This window comes from Camelus dromedarius, chromosome 13 (genome assembly GCF_036321535.1).
Source record: "Camelus dromedarius isolate mCamDro1 chromosome 13, mCamDro1.pat, whole genome shotgun sequence".
Lineage (NCBI taxonomy): Eukaryota > Metazoa > Chordata > Mammalia > Artiodactyla > Camelidae > Camelus > Camelus dromedarius.
Window position 1 is genome coordinate 56,197,582 of NC_087448.1, and position 24,134 is coordinate 56,221,715.

At 36.5% G+C, this 24,134-nt stretch overlaps 1 protein-coding gene and 1 long non-coding RNA gene across 4 annotated transcripts in view; both read right to left on the reverse strand.

Moving 5' to 3' along the window:
• Positions 1-1,985: 1,985 nt before the first annotated feature.
• SPRYD7 (SPRY domain containing 7) lies at positions 1,986-17,517 on the reverse strand. 2 transcript variants are annotated; one of them, XR_010383623.1, is made up of 6 exons: positions 17,194-17,517; positions 12,788-12,904; positions 11,189-11,355; positions 7,201-7,303; positions 3,786-4,521; positions 1,986-2,417 (listed from the first exon to the last, which is right to left on the reverse strand). XR_010383623.1 is itself a non-coding variant. In XM_010995180.3 (5 exons), the coding sequence occupies exons 1-5, from the start codon at positions 17,297-17,299 to the stop codon at positions 4,424-4,426; spliced, it is 591 nt and encodes a 196-aa protein (XP_010993482.1). In that variant the 5' UTR covers positions 17,300-17,517; the 3' UTR covers positions 1,986-4,423. The 2 variants fall into 2 exon arrangements, 1 of the variants encoding a protein (XP_010993482.1); XM_010995180.3 differs by having other exon boundaries at positions 1,986-4,521.
• A 3,860-nt stretch (positions 17,518-21,377) lies between these two features.
• Positions 21,378-24,134, reverse strand: part of LOC105101925 (uncharacterized) — a 63,405-nt gene continuing 60,648 nt past the window's right edge. For both annotated transcript variants that reach the window (XR_010383625.1, XR_010383624.1), the window contains 2 exons: positions 22,233-22,374; positions 21,378-21,800 (listed from right to left, as the gene is read on the reverse strand). This is a non-coding gene — a long non-coding RNA (uncharacterized LOC105101925). The remainder of the gene's footprint in view (positions 21,801-22,232; positions 22,375-24,134) is intronic.

The window sequence follows — 24,134 nt, forward strand, 5'->3', positions numbered from 1 at the left end:
ATGAACCATCAGATATCTGAAACACATCTAGGATGGTCTTTCCTGAAATACATTTGTGAGAATCACACACCAACCTGTAGATTCTTTTGACTTCCAGTCTACTTTTTATATTGATTAGCATTTGGCTTCAATAGCCCAGTGGATTGAATTTTTTCCCCCAACGTTCCCAGTGTCCTCAAGGACCATTCACTCATGCATGCATGGGTTGGTCAAGCAGATGCTCGGCAGCCTGGCAGCCTTCACTAGTCTATCACTGTCCTTGATTTCCAGTGCAGGGTCCCCTGGCACTGGTCTACTCCACGCGGGGCTTCACTAGCACTTACTTCCTTGGTCTGGGGATCCGGTTTGTAGTGGTGCCAGGCACGGCATCAGCTTAAATTTCTGAATCCTTTAAAATAAGTTGCCATGAAACACATTTTATCTTGTAATTAACTAAGTTGTGATTCTACTGCAGCCTTTTAGATTTCTAGGTATGAATGTAAAATCCATCATTCTCTAGTGTACAGGGCTTCCTCCAGAGTCACTCCTTCTTTCCTCTTACTGTTTAAAATTTTTTTTTTCCCAAACAGTATGTTTATTGTAAAAAAGTGTTTATCAGATATATTTGTTAATAGAAGAGCTAGTTCCCTGTAATCTTATTCCCAAGATAATTTTTGTTGTGTATTATATATTTTTTCCTATACATAAGGCTCTAGTTTTTTTTAAATGAATCATGTACATACAAATATTTAACAACTTTTTTTTTCATTTATCAATACATCTCGGGTATTGTAGAGCCAAACTTATGAATGAATTACAATTAACAGAGTTTCTCGAGGGCAGGGACTATTGTGTTTAAGTATTTATGAAACATAACATACAAATGATTTAATTTTTGAATCACTACGTTGTAATGATTCCTATGGAACTACAGATTACACATTTCTGCCAATACTGGGACAATTTTTCCTTTAAATTTCCATAGAACCCTTGAATAGTGGGTGATTAATTTATATCACTTATTTTAACATTGTGTTTATACCCATTATTTCAATAATTTGGTCCCAGTTATTTTAAAAGAGTAGGTAGAAAGGGAGTATCATATCCTATTTGGTAAATGGAAGATTGATAGTTAATTGATTCTATTACGTTTCTACTCATTCACATGAACAGCTCAGTTAATTCCCCAAAGTATTTCCCTACTAGGTTGCATAAATAATGCAAATTAATGTAAGTGGTAGTTGATTATATTCCATTTATGAGTACTATACTTGGTTATATATGTGCACAGGGAAATTCTGCAGTTTTGATTACAGACTTTCATACAGAATCTACTGTTTTTACATTATCTAAAAGAAATCATTCATTTAATGTATTTTATCAAGATTAGTCTAAGATTTCACTGACATTTCCAGCTCTGCTTTTGCTGGTCCATATCTAGACTCACATTACTAAGTAAACATACAGTAAAAAGTAGACGTGAGCAACACTATAATACATGTGTCTGTTTTTGTCAATGATTTAGAAAAGACTTAATTCAAATTATATTTTGTACCATTCTTAAATTAACTTATAATAGTTTGTAATCCAAGTTGCAAATATATTCAAATAACCTTAACAGTGAGCCAAAGGCAGTTAAAAGCCAAATTCTCTTTTTCTGGATTATTTATGAGATTTTCATTGTTTCACATTATCTAATATTGCAAATCCCTTGCAATGTCTAAATCATTGAAATAATAACATGGATAATCAATCACTGATTAACTTTCAATGTGAGTATAAAAAGCTACAGCAATGTGAACAAATGGATTTTTGCAATAAACACAATCAAGACAGTGGACAGTCTCTTCAGCCAGGAACAAATGCAGGTTTTTGTGTGTTAAAATACAATGTTTTATGTCCCATCTACATCTTACATTTAGCTGTCACTGAATACTTAAGCCACGGGTATATACCATACTAATATTCTGTTGGCTTCAAGAAAGGCTTTGTTTCTCCTAGCTCAATGTAGTTTCTTTTTAATAGACTTTATTTTTTTTTAAGAACAGTTTAGATTTACAGAAAAATTGAGAAGATAGTACAGAGCATTCCCACATATCCCCTCTCCCAGTTTCTCCTGTTATTAACATATTACATTATTATGGTACATCTGTTGTAATTAATAAACCAATATTGATACAGCATTATTAACTAAAGCCTAGTTTATTCAGATTTGCTTAGTTTTTACCTAATGTCCTTCTTCTGCTCCTGGATCACATATGACATTGACTTGTCATGTCCCCTTGGGCTCCCCTTGGGTGTGACAGTATCTCTGATTTTCCTTGTTTCTGATGACCTTGATAGTCCGGAGTGCTGCTCAAGTATTTTGTAGGATGCCCCTCTACTGGAATTTGTCTGATATTTTTCTCAAGATTAGACTGAAGTTATAGGTAATTTTCCTAAGAGAAATTAGATACCTACAGATTAAAAACATATCTAGATATCATCAAACTGTTGCCATGGACATAACTCATGTACCATTTTTGGTACTCTTCCTAGTCTGAATGATTAGAGGTAGCAAAGATAGTCTTGAGAAAAGAATATGATGATTTAAAAAAAAGGTGGGCTTTAAAAAAACAACTAAGAGGTAGATAACATTATAAAGAGAGCAAACAGTAGTCATATTCTCTTTCCCAAGTAAGCATGTTCTTTATGAATTAAAATTACTAAGTCAGCAAGTCAGACAAAAATGCGTAAATAATGTAGTTAGTTCAAGTCTATATATCTAAAGAAGTAAATCTGGGATTTATGTAAATAAATGTTACTTAAATATATCTACGTTTTCAAAACAAACTGTCATGTTTCTGTCTACCAAATGAACAATAAATATTGTGTAGTATTCTCTTGTCTATGGGTCAAAAATAATCTTAAATCCTTAGAAAATCTATAGCAGGCAATCATTCTCAAAGAATTCTCTCCCAGGCAGTGGCTCTCAGTCTTCAGCGTGGACCAGAACCACCTGAAGGGCTTGTCCAAACACAGATTCCTGCTATTCCCAGCAGTTTCTGATTCAGTGGGTCTGGGGTGGGGCCCGAGAGCGTCTACTTCCAACAAGTTCCCAGGGGACGCTGCTGCTGCTGGTCTGAGGCCACACTATGAAAACCACTGAGCAGGGTCAACAAAGATACTACATTCATTAAGTGCCTATGGTAATGAAGGTGTCCTACCCATGTTACCTTATTTAACCAGTTACAGAATCTTACCAAGCAGGTATGATTATCCCTTTTATATCTGGGGAACCTGTGCTCAGAGAGACTGAGGAACTTGCCTGAAGAGACAAAGGGATCAAGTGGCAAAACTACAAATCAGATCTCCCTCAATCCTAAAGCCACGTTTTTCTAGTACAACACACTGCTCCCTGTTGATAGAAGAGCGAGGTGTACACGTCGCTGGCACACTCATCTGGAAAGGAGATTGTACCAAAGATATGTACAATCATTCATTCAGTTAAGTGGGGTGTTATCTAAAGAACAGGGATTCTTCCTGAAAACTAGGCAAAGGCTCAGGGTCATGGAGAGGATTCACTTATTTATGAACTTCTGAAATAATCAAGGGTGAAATGAATTTACTGTATAATTAACGAAACAGGAAGGACATATATTTAATATAGTACTGAATATTCCTTAATTACTACTATTTTATTCTTTATAGAAAAATGCATTTAAATAAAAGTCCTTAAAAGAATAATCTCATTTACATTTATGTTTAAAGCATTATACTATTCTAAACGTTTGCCGCGTACACATCACCAATCAACCACTACTTACTCAGGTATCGAAGTAAAGAGGCATGAAGGTCTTCAACAAAATGCTCTGACAATTACTACAACATTTAGCTCCTTTCACAAAGAAAATTAAAAGCAATGACATACAGACAAAATAAGCAATTAAAATGTTAAGAAAAGTGATACATTTTATAGCAAATAAATTGCCAAAAATGAAGTTGCCAATAATATATGTCACTTTGTTATACTATATTAAAAAAAGACACTGAGACACAAAATTATTGTACTATAGACTTAAAATCGTTAGTGAGGTCTAAACTTCAGAACGACCAAAAAACCCACCCCACTCTACATCTCTATCAAAACAAATATTTTACATAAGAAAGATTCCCTTTTAAATATCTATGTACATTTTTCCACTTAATACTGTTAACCAAACCCATACTTATATTTATTTAAATAAGAATTAAATAAAGTGCCCCAAATGCTGATTTCCTATCACAAAACGTTAAGTATTTTAAATCACAACTTCAGGGTGATATACTGTACACATTGGTTCCTTAGACAATATTAACAGGCATATTTTTAAGAATATATTTTCATCTATAGGTCAAATAAAGCTTTATTAAATGGTAAACACTTTAAACAGTGCAGAAATACAAGTTTCAAAAACAAATACATTCAGAAGATCTGCTGTTCAAATAGTATCTTTTCAAAACCCGGTGGAGGAGTATGATAAAATTCACTGAACTGGCAATCCAAAATTGCACTGTCATCAACTAGAGATAGAAAAAGAAAGAAAATAAATTAGAAGCAAACACCTTAATTTGAATGAATACATAATTATAAAATTAACTGTTTCATAATGTAGTAATGTTAATAGGCAAGAAGAACAAACACATCTGCTATCTGGGTTACAAAACATGATCCTATTGGGTAAAAATATCCAAACAAAGAATAAAATCTATCTAAAACACTGAAAGGAAATCAAAATATTAAAATATTACTAATAATTATTTCTAGATAATGTAAATATGGGTAATTTGAGTTTCTTCCTTATTTACCTATCTATATTTTCTCAATTTTATATATTAAGATGAATTACTTCTTAAATATTTAATTAAAAAAGTGATAGATTCACAAGAAGTAGCAAAAATAATACAGTTAGTCCTGTGTACCCTTCATCCGGCTTCCCCCAGCAGTAACATCTTATACAACGACAGAACAATACCCAAACCAGAAAACTAACGTTAATACAGTACTACTAACTAGACTGCAGGCCTTATAACCAGCATTTACCCAAGAGAAATGAATGCACAGATCCATACAAAGACTTGTACATGAATGTTCACAGCAGCTTTATTTGTAATGGCCCCAAACTGGAAACAACCTAAACATCCACTAACAGGTGAGGGAAAAAACCAATTGTGATATATCCACACCATGAGCTATATTATTCAGTAATAAAAATGAGTTACTGATTAATGCTACTATGAACACAGATGAATCTTAAAATAATTATGCTTAGTGTAAAAGCCAGACCAAAAAGAATACAAACTGCATGATTCTATTTATATAATACTCTAAAAACGCATAATCGGTAGTGACAGAAAGCAGATAGTAGCTGCCTGGGATGGGGTGGGGGGAGGTGAGCAGGAAAAATTATAAGGGAGCAGAAAGGAACTTTCAAGGGTGATTGATATGTTCATTATCTTGACTATAGTAATATGGATGTCCACTTTACAGCCATTTGTTAAACTGCACATATATGTTTAATGCACATTACTAAATATTTTATATTTCATAATAAATGCAGAAGAAAAAAGTTAAGTACTGGGTTTGACATTCATGAAGTCACTAGTGATTTTAACAACGGTGGTTTCAGTGAAGCGGTGGAAGGATCCAGGATTAGGGGTGGGATAGAGGACAAATGGAAAGGGAATCTGAACTTCATTTTCATCTTTGAGAGTATTGGACTATTAAAATATTTGATTTAATTGGACTGATTTATATCAATTTAGTTTACTATATGTAATTTACTATCTTTAACTTTATTATGTTAAAAATAATACTGAATCAAGGAAACAATTTAGAATAAAAAAACTCATTTGCTACTCTCATTTGTATAACTCATTCTACTAATTTTTATTTCATTTCTCAGGCTAAACTATTATGAATATTAAGCTACATTAAATATTAAGCTACAATAAAGATATTTCTTTTAGGCTTACCCAATATTGCAAGGAAACTATCCTGTTGCGTTTAATAATTTATTTTTATATGCAAAGACACAGAAGGGTAAGATCACTGAAAAGTAATATTTAGGAGAAAAGAAGATTAATGAAAACCTTAACTAAAAAGTGAAGCACAGGCTTTGGTTGTTATTCTGAAATTACTAAATATTTGTATTTGTTATTATATACTTTTCTGCCATCCCCAAAAAACACTGCTACTTTTCTAGTAAGTTACTACAAAAAAGTTAAGTTAGTTTTTATTATGGCTCAAGTCTAAGAACTTAAAGTAATTAAATGAGAAAATGTTTTCGATCTATTAAAACTATAGGCAGAAGAATTATACCTGTTGATTTAAAGTTGATAATATAAAAAATGAACCAGAATAGAGTGATAAAGGCCCTGAGCTTACGTATTTTTTTTATAAAGAAAGATACCTTATATTTTAGAGATACATATAAAATGATATGTCTGGCATTTGCCTCAAAATAATACAAGGAGGAGAGGTGAAGACCATGTTGGGAAGAGATGAAACCTGACTGACTACTAGCTGATAATTGTTTGAAAATGGGTGATGGGTACGTGAGGGTTCATTATTCTATTCTCTTTACTTCCATACATGTTTCAAATTTTCTGTGATAAAAATGAAAGTAAGTGGTACAGAGTCATCTCTAATAAACCCAATTTTTGGAGAGACATACTTGCATAGAAGCTACAGTACATGGTCATCAAAAGCAAAACAATCAATATGAAACCATTCTACATTATAATTTCTCTTGGAAGAGTTTTAACATTAAGGTAATTTTATAAAGGTTAATTAATGCTCAATGCTCAATATATGAAATTCCCATCCCTAATTTCAAAATATTCTTTACAGTTACATTCCCTGGTCACCTAACCCTTTCTAATAACTGGTAGAAATATCTTTGTAAATTCTGTAGTTTTTTGGAACTTTCTAGAAGGTAAGACTACATGATGTAAAAGGGAATATGATTATTACATATTTAAGTATAATCACTGTATTTAGTTAAGTTTATTTTTTAAATACATGGGGAATAAAAACCTTCCTTAGTCCTGAAAAGTGGGACTGTGATAACCTACAGAGAGTACATTCCATACACAAAGGTCCTAACTGTCCAGATTTCCAAATGATAGTTATAAAGTAAATGAAAATGCCAAGCAAAAGTTAACACATGTTTAATAATATTTAGAAATATTTTAGCTTACCATAAACAACTGGATACACGGTCCCTCGTATACCTGATGCTGGACAATGCATGTTTTTTCCATTCAAATATACATTTAATTCTACATGGTCATATGTAATACCCTAGGAAGCAAAGTAAATATTAAAAAGGGCAAAAATAGAAATGTTCCATAAAAACCAAATAGTCAGAAGGCACTGACTGGGAAGCATGGAAATACAAAAAACTAAACAAAATGTCACATTAGCTTTTACTAAGGTTTTACAACTTGGTAGAATTGTACCTGAACTGAGCCAAAAAAATTGGTGGTGATTATGTGGTGGGGGGAAAGGTAAAATCCTGAGTCCACATTAGAGGTAAAACTAATGAGATCAGTTTAAATCCTAGTATTTATATTCACATAATCTGGATTTTACATTTTAAATATTAAAATGATGTAAGTACTTCCATATTGTTAAGTAGAAAGACCTTTTAAACTTATATAGAAAACACTACTCTCTACATGCAGAATTGATCTTGAGGGGGGAAAACAATGAAGTTTTCGCCATTAGAGATTATTACCTGTCAGTGTTTTCAACTGTGACAAGTTGTCTTTATACAACTTATTTCCAAAAAGAAATAATATATTTCTGTAACTCTTTACCTTAGTTTGAAATATGCCAAGTGTATTACCAAGGTAAAGCTGGTATTCACAACTGCATAGAATTGGTAATTAGTATCAAACTGGAAAACAGAAAAACAGCTCAAAAGATTTTTAAAAAGACAATAGAATAAAAATGTATTACTTTGTACATTATTAATGGTACAAACATCACAACTGATAACAATTATTGTTATAAAAATGCTGGAAAACACTTTAATAACCTTTATTATGTACCAAGCACTATCCCAGGTGCTTCATATTTACTCATTTAATGCTCACAACAAGATAGGTATTATTATCATCCCCATTTTATCATAGATGAGGTGGCTGAAGCACAGAGAGGTTAAATAATTTACCTAAGGTTGCACAGCTAGGAAGTGAGAGAGCTGGGATCTAAACCTATGAAGTACGGTTTCAGAATACTTATTCTTAATTGCCATGCAATTCAAAACTTTTCAACTTTTAAAACTCTGCTTAAAACTTTGTACAATAGTTACTAATTGATGACAAAAGAGAGCTTTCTTTTGAAGAATTAAGAATAGGTAGTGGAGACCTTTCAATAGAGAAATCATCACAGACCAAGAAGCAACCACTTCAAGGATTTCTGACTCTGGATAAATTATATGAACTTAAAAGCTTTTAGAAATAGAAAAAGATCTTACAGATGACCTAGTCTTAACGCCCTCACTTTCCAGTTAAGACAGCAAAGGCCCAGATAAGTCAATGTGTTAAGTGCTATGAAAGAGTCTCCTCAAATCTTAGCAAAGCCAGGGTTTAGACTAAACACTGAGAAAGATAAACAGTGTGTTTGTTTCATTTCAGTTTATGTATTTAAATATAATAATAAAGCTAAATGACAGCTAGGATTAGCTTTCTTAATAAAGAAGTCTGTTTTCACTTTAAAAACAAAAACGTAATTACAGAAACTGCAAAGTGTGTTACTCTCTTTATAGGACTACAGGAAATCGAGCAGTTCAGATCAGCAGGTCGCAATCCCGTCACCCTTTCCCACCTGGTGGCAGCATAACCTATATCAGGCAAGCAAGTTTCAAACCCCAGCCTCCTGCACCAATCCCCAATCCCAAAGAAAGAAGTGAGAAAGTATGTAAGAACCCCCACCCTCCATCAGCAGAGTTTAAATTCAAGTATTTTCTAACTTAATCTGTCCTTTTACATGATCTAGAAACTAAGTTTGATTCTGTCATAATGATACCAAATATTCAACGTGTTCTAAGGGTTTATCAATAATTGTTTGCAGGTTTGGTGAACAGACTCTGAAATGCGACTGCCTGTACTGTAATCCTGGGATCATTCCAAATAAGAAGTTAATTTCCCTTTGATCTGTAAAATGGTAATAATGCTACCACCTATTTCACAGGGTCATTATGAGGAATAAACAATTTAAGGGAGCACCTGGCCCATAACAGATGCTAGAGAAGTGTTTGCTGCTGTTATTATTACATAGAATGCTTGTAAAACTTCTCTAAAATTAAACTGAAAACTGCAATTTTAAAATGTAATTCGCACTCTTCAAAACTGTATCAATAAGGGTCAAAAAAGCATAAACTGTTCCGGGTGTGTGCCCCGAGTGCTGCAGTGGGTACTGGAGAGCTGTAGGAGGTACCGTATGATTATCCTGTAATCATTCGGTTAGATGTTGAAAGCTTATTTTTCTCGATTTCTCCTCAGAGAATGGTACATGACTGAACTTCTACACATATGAGAATGTTTTTCCTGTCTTATAATCCATTCCACTTGTCTTATGCCATTGTCAGTAATTTGGTGAAATTTGTTCTCAGGTGTTTGAACTAGGCAGACAAAGTTAATATGGTAGGATAATATTTTACCTTTCAGGATCCTGCATATATTTCATCTTTTTGAGTCCTCCTTTTATTAGAATGGGCATAAAAGCTCAAAGTCTAATTTAATAATGCTGACAGACTAAAAACGACATTCTTAACTCTGTCAATTTGAGGTATCAGTCATCTCAAGGAATGAGTTAGGAGGGCAAGAACAACACACAGCAGAAGTTCAGCACATCAACAAAGAAAAACATTTGTTACTGATTATCCTTTTTTATGTTTGAATTTCATTTTTTAGTGTAAACAGGTTGATGGCACTAACTTGACTTCAAGATTCTCTTTCAAGAAATAACCATTTCAGTAAGGGTGTTCCATATTACGGACATCTGGCAATGATCTACAAATTCAGAGCCAACTATTCAAAAAGAAGAATAGGGGAAAGCAGATTTTTAAAACGGTTTATGCCTTTAGTTTCCTTGTTTTCTTTAGTTAATTTAGGAAAAACATACTTTCAATAATTTACCTAATTAAAAATTGTTCTTCACGTTTTTTAAATTGCAGAAAAGAGGAGAAAGATCAGACCATAATTAAAAATCTTCATTTTCACATCTTCCTTCACTCTGTCTCCAAAATACTGTATATTTCTTTAATTTAATAATCTGGATTTACTTTGTCTGTGTCATTTTATTATTAGGAACTCTCCCTCATTATTTAGATTCCTTTCAACTTGATACGAGAGCCAGGAAACCAAGGCTCTGTGTATAATGCACCTTTGCTAAAACGGGCCTCAAGAATCCTGTTCTCAATCAATAGCTAATGGCCTGAACTCAGTGTGTAAGGTTTTTGGATAATACCATTTGAAAGGAAGTATCTGGAAAAGACAGAAAGGGATCTCTGGATTACATTTTCAGTACGGTGGCTTCGGTAAAGACTTAAATGTACATAGTTGGGAATAAAAATAAAGAAGTCTTAATAATATGTATCCCCTCCTATCCTCTGTTTTCCAAAAAAAACTTTTCTACAATCAAGCCTTAGGATTTTGAGTCCAGTTCTTTGAAGAGTTCTGAAAGTGAAGGAAGTTTTAAAAGTTTAAGTTTAACAAGGACCAACACTCTTGATAAAATGCTGTTAATTCTTTAACAGAAGATCATAACAAGTTAAGTAGTAAATGTCAAAATTTTCTCTAAGAGGTCTCCAGCTGCAAAAATACCTAATATTTTCTAATAAAGGGTCACCAATTCTTACAATTGTGGGCCAAGATTTCTTTTATGTGAGAGAAGCAGGAAATGTTCATCAGCAGCCAACCCGTCATAATTTCTCCTAAGTGGAAATAAGGGTTCACGCTGATCTTCCTGGCCAGTGGCGGCTGGAGAAAGGAGAGGGCAGTGAGGTAAGGCAGCAGCCTCCACATCAGCGCTCTCTCTCTGGAAAATGTACTACCTCATTCGATCCAATCCCAGTGCTCTGGAATTCAAACCACAAACTCCCAGGGAAAACTAAATATACTAGAAGCAGTTCAAGTTTAATAATTTACGGTGGAAAACAAACGCCACAAGGAAACTCACCACCACATCTCCCTCCTGTGGAAGGCTGTTTGCTGGCAGCCTGTTTTTCTCCTCGTTGTTGTGGTACAGGGCGCCATCATTTCTCATCACCAGACTGTGCACATCTCGGCCAAGAGGGATCTGATTCAAGTTAACCTTCTGGGTTGCAACGCCAATACCCCAGATTCCTAAAAACACAATAGTTTAAATGTTCCCCAAATCTGAAGAATACAAATATGAAAGCAGTTGTTTTAAGAGTGTAAATTGTTTTTAATGAAAGTGGTATATTATCACTGAACTATTTTTTGTTAATCTTTAAAAAAAACATCTTTTAAAAGTAGTTTGTAAACTACACTATGTTCTCTGCAGATGTAGCACAGCCTGAGCAGTAAGAGAGTGGGCCCTGGAGTCATACTACATTGGTCTAAATGCTGACTTTGCTGTGTCACTGGGGCACGTTACTTCATCTCTCTCTGCTTCCTCACTTGTGAACTATGGATTCTAACAGTACCACCTTTCCTCCTAAGAGCTGTGCACACTGCGATATACTTTGGCACAAATGCCTGAAACTTTTATTGAGAGATGAATGCTACAAATTCCAACAATGAATTTATTTCAGAGATATCATTGAGGATACCTTCCTTTACAGAAAATCCACGTAAAAATTTGTATCAGATTTAATGCTCAAGGAAATATTTGCTTCTCTTGAGAAAGGGTATGTTATACTTGAGATCACAGTAACTGGAGACATTTCACAGCCAGTGAGTTAATTTACAAGAGAATGGAGGACAGATTCACATTTCTTTCACATACTTAAGAAAATCAGTATTTAAAATGAGTTTAAAAAACAAGCCCCAGAGGGATGTTTTATGTCATTCTCAAGTAAGAGTAAGAGTAGAATTAATTTACTCCACTCAAGTTTTCCCATTCTGTACCTGTATCATTCATGCCACTTTTCATGAGAAGTTTCTTATAATAAAGCTTAGAAAAGTTTCCCCACAGTCAACACTGCCACAAGTTAACTAATTAATAACTGTCAGTAATACTCATGTAGAATTGCCCTACAACTCAAGAAACTTCAGTTTAAAAAATTTTTGATTGAAGAAAAGTTGATTTACAGGTGTACAGATTCATAAATTTTAAGAGTCTTTATTTAGACTTCTATCAGATTTCTAAGTCTGCCAATTGCTTCCAAAAACATGGAAATCAGGGAATCTTATCAAGAGTTAAACCATAAGATTAATTTTATCCTAAGATAAAATAGCAAGAGTCTACACCATATATGCTCATCTAGCTGCCATTAATAATTAACTATATTAATAATAATGCTCACGCCTTATACTGATCCAGTATGTCCTGTCTTTAAAACGCTTTATACATATGGTTCATGTGATGCAGAAAGAGCAGCTCCTGTGATCCACTGCATAGATGAGAAAACTGAACGTAATTTAACTAAATTAACTAATTAAACCAGGATTGCACAACAGGAGGTGAAAGAAAAACATCTTCTAAGTAAGAATTTAGTGCTTTTTTATTACCTCATTAAGGTTTTTCATATATTGAAAATTAATCCTAATAGAATAATTAGGACTTATAGTAGTAAAGTACCATTATACCAACCTGTGGACTGGATTTTGAATTCAAAGTAGCTCTTGTTTTGATGTAAAGGTGCACTGGCTAAACAACCTCCTGTTCCACATATTCTTCTTCCATTTTTTACAATGACAACATCTGTTCCTGAACAAAAAATACAGACACCGTGTAAAGTTTCGTATTCTCTTATCCAACAGTCAAGGTCAATTTCTGTTTCACTTTTAATTTTTGGTCTACAAAAAATAGGGACACTATACATGCTCTGAAATACGAAAATACTGATAAATTATATAAATATTTAATTCACTTTTCCCCCGGAAGAACATTTATATTTAATATTAATTTACGGCTAGAAATTGTGTTTAATTAGGCAGTTTCAAACACACAGTGATAACTCTGAATTATACTGAATATTTAAACACTTAAAGTAGAAGTAGACTCTCTAATTTTAGCCAATGAATCAATTTGGTGATTTCATAAATCTCTTAATTAAAAACATAAAACACTTAAACTTTGGCAAACCAGTACAATTTTCAATAAAATTCAAATGAATTAAAACAATCTATTAAAAACTGACTGAATGTCTACTAGGTACAAAGCCCGACGCTAGTGCACTGGTCAAGTAAGCACTGAAGATTAGTGAGATATAGAAAGGAACATACATCCATGTTTAAAGAGCTGACATGGAAAAATGCTAATTTTTGGATCTTACAAGATAGCTGCTGTCAATCACATTGCAAATATGTAAATGAGGTTTTAACATCATTAAATGCATTTTATTCTCATGCAAAATTTTTAGTTTAGCTCAAATAACGTGATAGATGAGCGTGAGAAAAACAGTCTCTTGATGACGTGACTCCAATACCAATTCTTTTCCAATTAGGAAAGCATGTATATCAGAGAACATGAAGAAACTTAACATAATTCTAATATGCAAGAAATATCCCATAACATCAAGGCATGTGACTCCCAAGATCTTTGACCAGTATGACTTTGCTGGTGATAAGTGTACAAGTCAAGCAGATCTGGCTATGAAAACTGTAGGGAACTCCTCCAGTGGGGGTTAAATAAAACTAGAGCATAGAAACAAAAGATATTAACAGGGAGGCTGGTCTCTCATTAAGTCACTGTTGAATTCATACTTAAACAAACAAAAAATTATTTGGGACAAATACATAAGAGAAATACTAAATTTTCTGATTCCATCACAATTCTAAACTGGTTGATATAAGAGAGATACTCTCTTAAATAAGGTAAAACTAAGATCCTATTATATGATTATTAAAAATTCATTAGTATTCATTTTTTTTCTAATTACAAACGTTACACCCCAAATTCTGGGAGAGTGTCTTTATACATAATTTACATCTGGCTGTCTTATATGCCTCCAGCAGCTTCAACTGGAGAGCATCCAGGGCCCAGCTCCTCCTTGATGGCAAAGACCATGGAGTGCTTGGTATTCGGCAGATGCTCGACAAATAACTGATACAGAAAAAAATGAATATGCTCTGCTAAGCACTTTGTAGTGGACATGTAGCATCTATTTTCCCTTTCCCAACAGACTTCCCCCTGGAGATCAAAACAGTTTCAAGGAAGCTTACTCAGTCTCCGGCTTTAGGGGTACAGCTTTGACCTAAGTTAAGGCAATCAGTGCATTCCACATTTTTTGGCCACAGTGACTGAGTAAAAACCACTTATACGACCTAAACCACTACCATCACAGATAGTCTCAGGACTTTTGCAGAGAGAATGAAGGAACAGACTCACTCATTCTTGCTGGACCTGAATGAGGAAGCCTACAGCCCAGGGAGAGGCTGCAAGTTATCACGGACACCAGCCTTCAGGAATAAGTAGCAGAAAGCAGAAGAAAGAGATGAAAAGAAGCCCAGTCCTTGGCAGCGCTAGGTCTTTCCTGAAGCTAGTGCTGCCTGTGTGCTCTTTTAATTTACATGAACCAATAAATTTCCTCCATTCTTTCAACAATTTTGAGTTGCAGGTTTAACTGCTTATAACTGAAAGCATCCTAAGTGAAAGACATTTCAAAGAATTATGCCAATAAGTGGCATTTTTTTCTTACCCAGAAATGCTCTATGGTTCTCATACATAACTCTGAGATGGAACCACAGAACCAGCTCTGAATATGGTATTATTTTCTTATCTCCAAGGTATTCTGCTAGGTACTGAGATGTTTTATATAGAAAGATGGATAGATTCAGAAACCATTCTGGAATGTGTGTGAATTATTAGGGAATTATTTTAAGCTTATTCCATTTCTCTTTTTCAGTATAAATGTATCCTATACCTAGATCTATATGATTTGTGTAATTTTATTAATTATCAGTATTGCTTAGAAAGTCAAAACAAATCTGAATACAACCAAAATATATATAAACATAGCCAAAGTGTATTTTTAAAGAAATATTAGGTATTTCCAAATGAATGACATCCTTTTCAAAGTAGCTACCCTGGAAGACTTTCATTTCTAAAAAGTCAATTCACAATTACATATGGAGGTTGTGGCAAAAATGAAGATATTTATAAAAACTACGCCACAGAAAATACCAAGAGGAATTCCAAATGGTTTCAAGTTATGCAGCGTCACCCAAATAAGTGACAACTTTGAGACGTTCCTTTGGATATGAAATGAATAGACTACTTTCTTTAAAAAAAAAAGGCAATCACATTCTAAGGTTATCTAATAAAACCTTTCACATATCCAAGTACATGCATACTTGCTCACTGTGCTTCTCATATTTTCAACTTAAGATCAATTCACGCTTGAAACCTATTCCTAGCTTGGTAGCCTCTCCAATTATTCAGTTTCTAAAATCAGACTTCTGTGACTGAAGAACTTGAATTTACTGGAAGACAGGTTAAGAAAAAATTTCCATGCAGGTAGAAAACTGGGGAGTGACATTACTCTACTGAAAGATGCTGGGCAGCTTTAAAAAAGGAGAACATAGTGGAATGAGTACAGTGACCAGCTCTTCATGGAAGAAGAGATCAGAGAAAAGGTATATTTTAAAGAGCAGATTGTAGTAATTCACGAGTTTTGTAGTAGAGACAGAAAGAGCTACAGCTCCAGGAACTACATGTGGTTTTCCTTTACTGTATTCCCAGCATCGAAAACAATGCCTGCCATCTGACAGTCACTCAATAAATATCAGTTGAGTGAATGAACAGATGAAATGGAAACATTTTCTGAGGAAAGTCATAGAATTTGAACATCCGCTGTCTATAAATGATGATGAATAAAAAATAATTTAAAGAGATATACGTATACATACATATATTTACGTATTAAGGTTCTGTATTACACTTGGGAGACCTAAGAATCAAAAGTAAATACCCACGTACAAAGTGGTATACAATGATCACATCTGTGGTTTAGTACATGCTATATAAATATAATGAGCAGAGTGTTTCTAGAATTATAAAGAATCTGGGCAGAAGAGGGTTTTGCTATGAATATTAAAAATTTCCTTTGTTATTTCAATGCGCTATCCTTTAGCCAAAGGGAAATGGGAAAAACCTAAAGTGCAGATGTATATTTAGAACAGAATAATCCACAAGAACACAATATTCTGAAATAACTATAATGGAAAATCTCTCCTTCTCGAACCATACTCTAGAAGCAGGGAACTACATGGGACCAGCCTAAGAACAGAAAGAGTAATAGGGTGGTGACAGAGGCTACAGAGGGGAACAGAAATTGGAAGGAAAAAACATAGATGCCAAGGAGCAAAGTGCTGTTTTATTTTTTGCAATAGCCTGACCTGATGGGAAGAGGCCAGTCAGATGAAATTACAACACCTCGAACCGTGACTAAGGAGGAGTCGGACAATGGGAGGTTTTAGCTGAAATGACAAGTTCTGACCTGAGCTGTGACTTCAGGCTTCTGCAGTTTGCCTTGTTTTGACTCTTAAAAGGTGAGAGGAAAATCGTTTCAAATAAAATCGATAACTAATAGGCTGAGAGAAAGCTGTCAGAGCAGAAGGAGCAGCTGAGGTCAGACCTAAAACATTCTGAAAATGTGTGGGATTGGATTGGAGCAGGACAGGCACTGTAGGAGGAGCACCAGGACACTCCGCGCTCCTCTCGCCTGGGTACGTGGGACGAGTCTCAGGAGGCGGCAGCTCGGAGGAGATTCCTGTGAAAATGGGTAGGTCCACACACCCATCTCCCCAAGACAAGCGCAAACAGGGCTGAGTAGCCCTGACCACGGAACCGGGCCGAGATGGAGTCGGCCGGAGTCCTAAGGAGATAAATCCGCGAGGCTAAACCCGGTCGACGGCAGCGTCGCAGGGCGGGGAGCAGGGGCCGGAGCCGGGCAAGGCCCGGCCGCGTGTGGTCCCCGCGACCCCCGACTGCCCCTGTCCCGCCGCGCCCGACCCGGGGTGGGCCGTTGGGTCTGGGGAAGGGAGGGCCCTTACCCATGTGCTGCGTGTCCAGCTGCACGGCCGGCATCTCCTTCAGAGGGATGTGGCCCGTCCCGCCATCTCTGCAGCACCGCAGGCAGCAGAACACAGAGGCGGCCATGTCTCAGGGACCGCCGCCGCCGCCGCCGCCGCCGCCGCCGCCGCCTGCCGCCCCTGGACCGCCGCGACACCGCCTCCCACTCCTCCGCTCCGCCTCCTGCCTCCGCCCGAGCGCCGGAGGGGGTCTGGGTGGAGCGGGAGGCCGGTACAGCGACGCCCCAGGTGGGGAGGGCGCAGCGCAGGATAAGGCGAAGCCAGCCTAGACGGAAGATACGGGAGGCGGGGCGGGGCTAGGGACGGGGCGGGGCAGAGGGTGTGACGGACAGGCTGGTGGGCGGGAGACGGCGTGCGCCTGCGCGCAGGGTACTTTTTCTTTGGGTTGGCCCCGCTGGTGTATCCCAATACTGACTGGAGCGCGAGGTTGTCCCAGTCCTGCGTACGCCCGGCGGGTCCTCGGATGCTCTATTTCAAAAACTCTGCCCCCAACTTCGTCATTATCTTTAGGGATGAATTGACAGAGGCAAATCTGGCTGGGGGAGGGGAGCTTATTTAAAAGAGCCCCAAGATTTCCCCCGCGCTCCCAGGACAGAGAACTTTGCCTCGACCGAGAGCCCCCACCACACTCTCTGGCTTCTGAAGAATTTTGTCAAATCCTAAACAGACGCACAGGGCCCAGAAGTAATGGCTGTGATTGCACCATGGACGTGCACCGTGGGCTCTAAGTTGTCGGCCCTGCTGCATTTTAGGTGCAGAGATGCGCTTTCCGTGGCACTTGGTGCCGCGCCGGCGCGGGCGCGCAAAAGGCTACCCTAGAAGGGGGCCACTGGGGCGGGCCGTAAGGGCAATTCTTGACCGGCCTCTTCCAAGCTCACCCTCTTGGTGGACTGAGGGTTCTGATGAGTGTGATGGGGACCCCGGAGGCAGCGGGACGGCTGCGGGGACAACGGAGGAAAGTCCTCAGTTCCTACCGCCTGTTTCTTCCTGCTTCCACTTTAGGGGCTTCCCATGGCCGGCACCTGTACTCTCTGTGCTTACTTAGATTATCTGTCTCTGACCCATTTTTCATCTTCAGATACCACTTGGCGCTTGGAGATGGTCTGGGACGACCTGTAGAATTAACCTGGCTCAAACCTCTATTCTCAAATAAGGTTTCCACCCTGAAGAGTTCCCTACGGTTCAAGGCCCGGGAAACCGGATGCAAAATGTCCCCTTAAAATGTAATGGGTTCCTCCATATAACTTTTTAGTAACCTGAGTACAAATATCCTTTATGGAGAATTTTTCTTAGAATGAGAATTTTTTCAGGGTCCTGGGTCTCTTTGATGTTTATACAAATGGTGTTTTCATTACAGTACCTACGAAAACCTCCAAGTTTTGTACACTGATGTTTAGTTATTATAGAATTAATAACCAACGTGATTTTTAAACCCATTACTGCTTGTAAAATACTTTCTTGGTAATTATTTTACACGTGGAATTATCTTTTACTGAAAATCTTAACCATTATAGTAAGTGTTAGCGTTCTAGTTTTTTCCATTGGGAAGGAGTGGAGAGCTGAATAGAATATTCGAGAGAAAACGTTTTTCTGCCTGTTTGTGAGTTGGGCAGTTTTTCACATATTTATCTAATTGAATTCTCTAAAGTTTTCAGAGTGAATATTGTCCCTATTTTATAGACGAGGAAGTAGGCTTGGATGGATTACATAATTTGTGTAGCTTCCGATGACTAGGAAACAAATGAGGTGGGATTCAAAGCCATCAGTCTGACTCCTAAACCTGTATTTGCTCCACCAGATCATGCTGCCTCTCAAATTCTGACGTTCCAACTCTTGCAATTAATGCAACAATCTTCTTAAACTTGCTTTCAGTTCAAAATTCAGATTTGCACTTTATTTTTGTATTTTTTATTAATCTCCAAACTGGCCATAAGCTGCCATAACTCATATATAGGCAATAAAATAAAATTAGTTGTTATAAGGTAAAATATTTATTCAGAAATATTATTAAAAGTGGTACATGTTTTAAATATATAATAAACATTCAGGCCATTTAAGTTAGTCACATCTTCAATGAAAAGCCCGACTATTAGATGGCTGTGAATTGGCCTTCACTGTTGAGACAGAATTACCATAGTCTTTCCTGGCTGCAAAAGTAATTTGCTAGGGCACTGCCCAGTGCACTTTGCCCCCATTGTAGCAACTCAAGTGTACTCAGCAGTGTGAAGCAAGCAAAACCGGTTAGCTCCTGAAACAGACTTCCCTGTCTTGGCAGATGAATGCCATCCATGAACTCACAGACCTCATTCTGTCTTATGTCAGGGATTCTATTGTCCTCTCATTATTATTTTCAAAGAAATTATCCCTTCGTTTTGAAAAGCACAATGTTAGAGATATTTTGATAGTCTCTCACAGCTATCACTTTAAATAATAATCACAAGTAAAGCCTACAAAAAATTTCCCAACACTTAGTTAGAAGGTCGTTTATCTAAGTCAAAAGCAATAACAGAGAATGACTACTTGAAAAAAAAAGTCTGTCTGCTTCAGCGACATACGCCAGGAACTCAATAACTGATAGGACAATAATGTAAAGCATGTGTTTCCGAGTTGAGTTTAATATCACTCTCAGGATTGTCTTTAATGGTTTTTATGCCAGTCAGACATCTCCTGTTGGTGAACTTTACTCTCTGTATTGGGTCATACAAAATGGTTTCTTTCTTAAAAGCTCATTTATCAGTTATTAAGTCAAACTTTTTTTCTTGGAGTAATCCAAGCCACATTTGTGATCTTTTTAAAAATCATAAACATTACAAAAACCTCATACTTCTAAAAACTAAAAATGTTTCTGGGCCTTGATCTATTCATCATTATAATTTTGAGTAATAGTAACTGATATTTATGTGGTATTTACTATTGCCAGGCACTGTTTGAAGTACTTTTTCGAAACTAATTTAATCCTTGTAACAACTCCATGAGGTTAGACTGTCCTCCACTTTACAGATGAGGAAGCTGAGGCAAAGAAAAGATAAGAAACATGCCCAAAGTCACATTGTCCGTAAGGGATGAAGTTGGATACAAACCCAGACAAGTCAGGCTCTCGGGTCTATGTTCTTAGCCACTATGCAGACAGACTCCCTAGAGTGCTACATTTAAGAATAAATTCCCAATTTTCATTTGTTCCCTTCTCTCCTCTTACCTCATAAGTTGATATTAAATTTACCTGGCATTAATTGCACTCATTTAATCTGAGTTTCCAGAATTATAAGGTAAATTACCTATATTCAACAACCAAATATTAATGAGAAAAGTAACACTGAGAACCTTCTACTTCCAACATACTGACATTAGTCATCTTGCAGCTCTGCTGTTAGCAGCACCATCGAATATTTTCCAGGAGTGTCCTTCATAGGGTGTCTCTAAATGGCCCAAAGAAAAGGATATTTAGTACTTTCAATTGCTAAGACACTTAAGCTAGGTTGGAGACTTGGAAAATATAGAGATCTGGCATTAGGAAGGGAAAAGAAGATGAGGTGGAATAAAGGAATTTGATAGAGGTACAGAAAAATAAGAATAACAGAAGATAAAGCAGAACAATTTTTTTTTAATTGAAAGGAAGAAAAAGAAGCCAATAGCAATTGCTCTATAAATAAGGTCCTCAGGAATAAAAAAATGTGATTTACCAAAAACTTTCAATTTGGAAGAACTGTACCTTAATCTCCTCTTCTGTGGAAGATAAAGCAGGCTGTCACTCCCCAACCTCAAGCTCTCTTACTTAAAATGCAAGTGTCCTAGTGTACTTCTAAATACCTTTTCCTCACCAATTTAGACTCTAAGTACAACTACAATGATTAGGAAAAAGAGACATTGGGGATTTTTTTTAAAAAGGAGGCCAGCGAGGTAGGGAGAGAAGCAAGAGAGAATATCATGTCAAAAACCAAATGAAGAAAGACTTTCAAGAAGGAGGGAGTGAACAATTGTGTCATATGCTACTGAGAGGATGGATAAAGTGAGGACTGAGAATGGCCACTGGATTTAGGAACATGGATGTCATTGGCGAACCTGATGAATGATGTGACGGTAGGGACAAAAAGCCTAACTAGAGTGGGTACAACAGGAGATGGGAAGAGAGGAAGTCGACACAATAGGAATAGACAACTCTTTTTATTTTTTTAAACTGTACAAGAGAGCAGAGAAGTGGAGTGGTAGTTGGATGGAGATGTGTGGAGTCCAAAACATCGTGGGGTCTAGAATTTTTGTTTTAAAGATGGGAGCTATTACTGTTTGTTTGAATGCTGATAGGGAGGGATCCAATAGTGAAGGAAAAATTCATTATTCAAGAGAAAGAAGAATTGTTAGAACCATATCCTTGAGCAAGCTGGGGGAGGGTGGGAACTAAAATATGGATGGTGGAGTTGACCTTCAGTAAGAGCATGGACGATTCATCCTTAGAAAAGGGAAGGCAGGCGCATAGAGGTCTATACAGTTGAAGTAGCTTTTGATACCGTCACTTAATAACCTCTTCACCCATCATTGGTTTCTCAGGAATTCTGATACCAGGAAGAAGGTAACTAGGACAGCAGAAATGGGGTATTAATGATAGTGGAAGGGAATATTACATGTTGTAAATTAATAAATCGACATTCTGGTCGGTTAGTGAGTGGCTTCGTTTGAGTCCCATCAACTCTGGAACCCTGACAAAGTATTCCAAAGCAATTTAGACAGCTGACAAACTAAACACAATGTTGCCATGAATTCTTGAGGAGTTAATATTCTAAAATTTAAAAAGCTCCTAAAAATTGAGAGGAACAAGAGGAACAATTTCTAGAAAAATGGGAACAGATGTGAGCAGTCAGTTCACAGATAAAGAAAAGCCAATGGTCTTTAAACATGTGAAAAGATACTCAACCTTATTCATAAGAGATATTTAAATTACTTGGAGGAAATACTATGTTTCATATTAATGAAATTTTATACTTAAAACATTTTTCAGAATAGCTTACCAAAAAAAAATCAATATACCACTTCTTATATATTAGATTGTCAAAAGCCCAAAACTTCAATGATGCACTCTGTTGGAGAGGCAGTTATTCTCACACGCTGCTGATGTAATGACATCTCATGATGAAAAAATGGGGAAACTCTCTGAAAAAACAAAACAAGTAGAGTTACCCTGCTCCACTTTATTCATCACTTTGATTTAGTGCAGAAATAACTTATTCCAATTGAGGTTGGGAAAGGAGGTTCTTGATGCCTAATTAATGTAGTTCTGGAATTCAGGAAGAAAAACTCCCTTATCCCAGACAAATCAGACAAAACTATTCAAGTCATATGCAAGATTAAGTGTGTTGAAAATGGCCCCAAGTCTGAAAGGGCAAATCACCATCACCATTGTACTCAGTGTTTTGGAGGACCTACTATGTGCTGAGCACAGTGCTGAATTCTCTGTAGTCCTTCTCCTCAGTCCTCCCACCAATTCTATAAAGGGAGGTACTAGTATCCCCATTTACAAATAGATTTCTGAGACATCAGTGGTGTCCAAAGTCAAGCAGCTAGAGACTGGCAGTGGCAGGCTTGTAACTCTGAGGACCCCATCTCAGTGCCTCTCAATATTTCTCACACACATAAGAAAGATTGTTTTTGAGTCCCTAAAGATGAGCTGAGTCATGGTAGAAATTATGATTTGGGTTACTGACTGGGGAATTATGACAAATGCTTCATAATAATTTTCTCAAGGACTATGATGCTTTTGATCATAAGGCTTTTGGGCTTAAAACACTTTTGCCTAGAGACTGCATCTCTTTACAGGAAATACAATGTTTTGGTAAATTTGTACCTTGAGCATCCTCCAGGCTTCTGTGCAATCCCGGTTCCTAGGTAGCTCTGTATCTATATCTCTATCTGTATATGTCTATGTCTCTGTATGTCTGTATATGTCTATGTCTCTGTATATCTGTATCTACATACCACATTTTCTTTATCCATTCATCCATTGATGTACATTTAGTCATATGCAAGATTTAGGTTGCTTCCACCTCTTGACTATTGAGAACAGTGCTCCAGTGAACACAGATGTGCAAATATCTCTTTGAGATCATGCTTTAATTCTTTTGGATATATACCTAGAAGGGGATTGCTGAATCACATGGTAAGACTACATTTAATTTTTTGATGAACCTCCATATTGTTTTCTATAGGACATGCCCCATTTCAATCTCCCACCAACAGTGCACAAGGTTTCCAATTTCTCTGCATCCTCACCAACATTTGTTATTTTCTGTTTCTTTGATAGTGGCTGTCCTAATGGGTATCAGTTGATATTTCACGATTTGATCTTTATTTCCCTGATGATTAGATGTTAAGCATCTTTTCATATGCTTGTTGGTCATTTGTATATCTTCTTTGGAGAACTGTCTGTTCAAATCCTTTGCCCATTTTTAAATTGGATTGGGGTTTTTTGTTGTTGAGTTGTAGGAGTTTTTTATGTATTCTGGATATTAACACCTTATTAGATATATGGTTTGGAAATATTTTCTCCCATTCTGTAGGTTGCCTCTTCACTCTGTTGACGGTTTCTTTTACTGTACAGAAGTTTTAAAGTTTGACATAGTCCCATTTGTCTATTCTTGCTCTTGTTGCTTGTGTTTTTGATGTCACAGCCAATAAACCACTGCCAAACCCAACATCATGAAGCTTTTCCTCTGTGCTTTCTTCTAAGAGTTTCATAGTTGCAGGCTTCATATTTAAGTCTTTATTTTGAGTTAATTTTTGTATGTAGTGTAAGGTAAGGGTCCAACTTCATTGTTTTGCATGTGGACATCCAGTTTTCCCAAAAGCATTTATTGAAGATACTATCCTTTCTCTGTTATGTAGCCTTGGAATCTTTGTTGAAGATTGTTTTACTA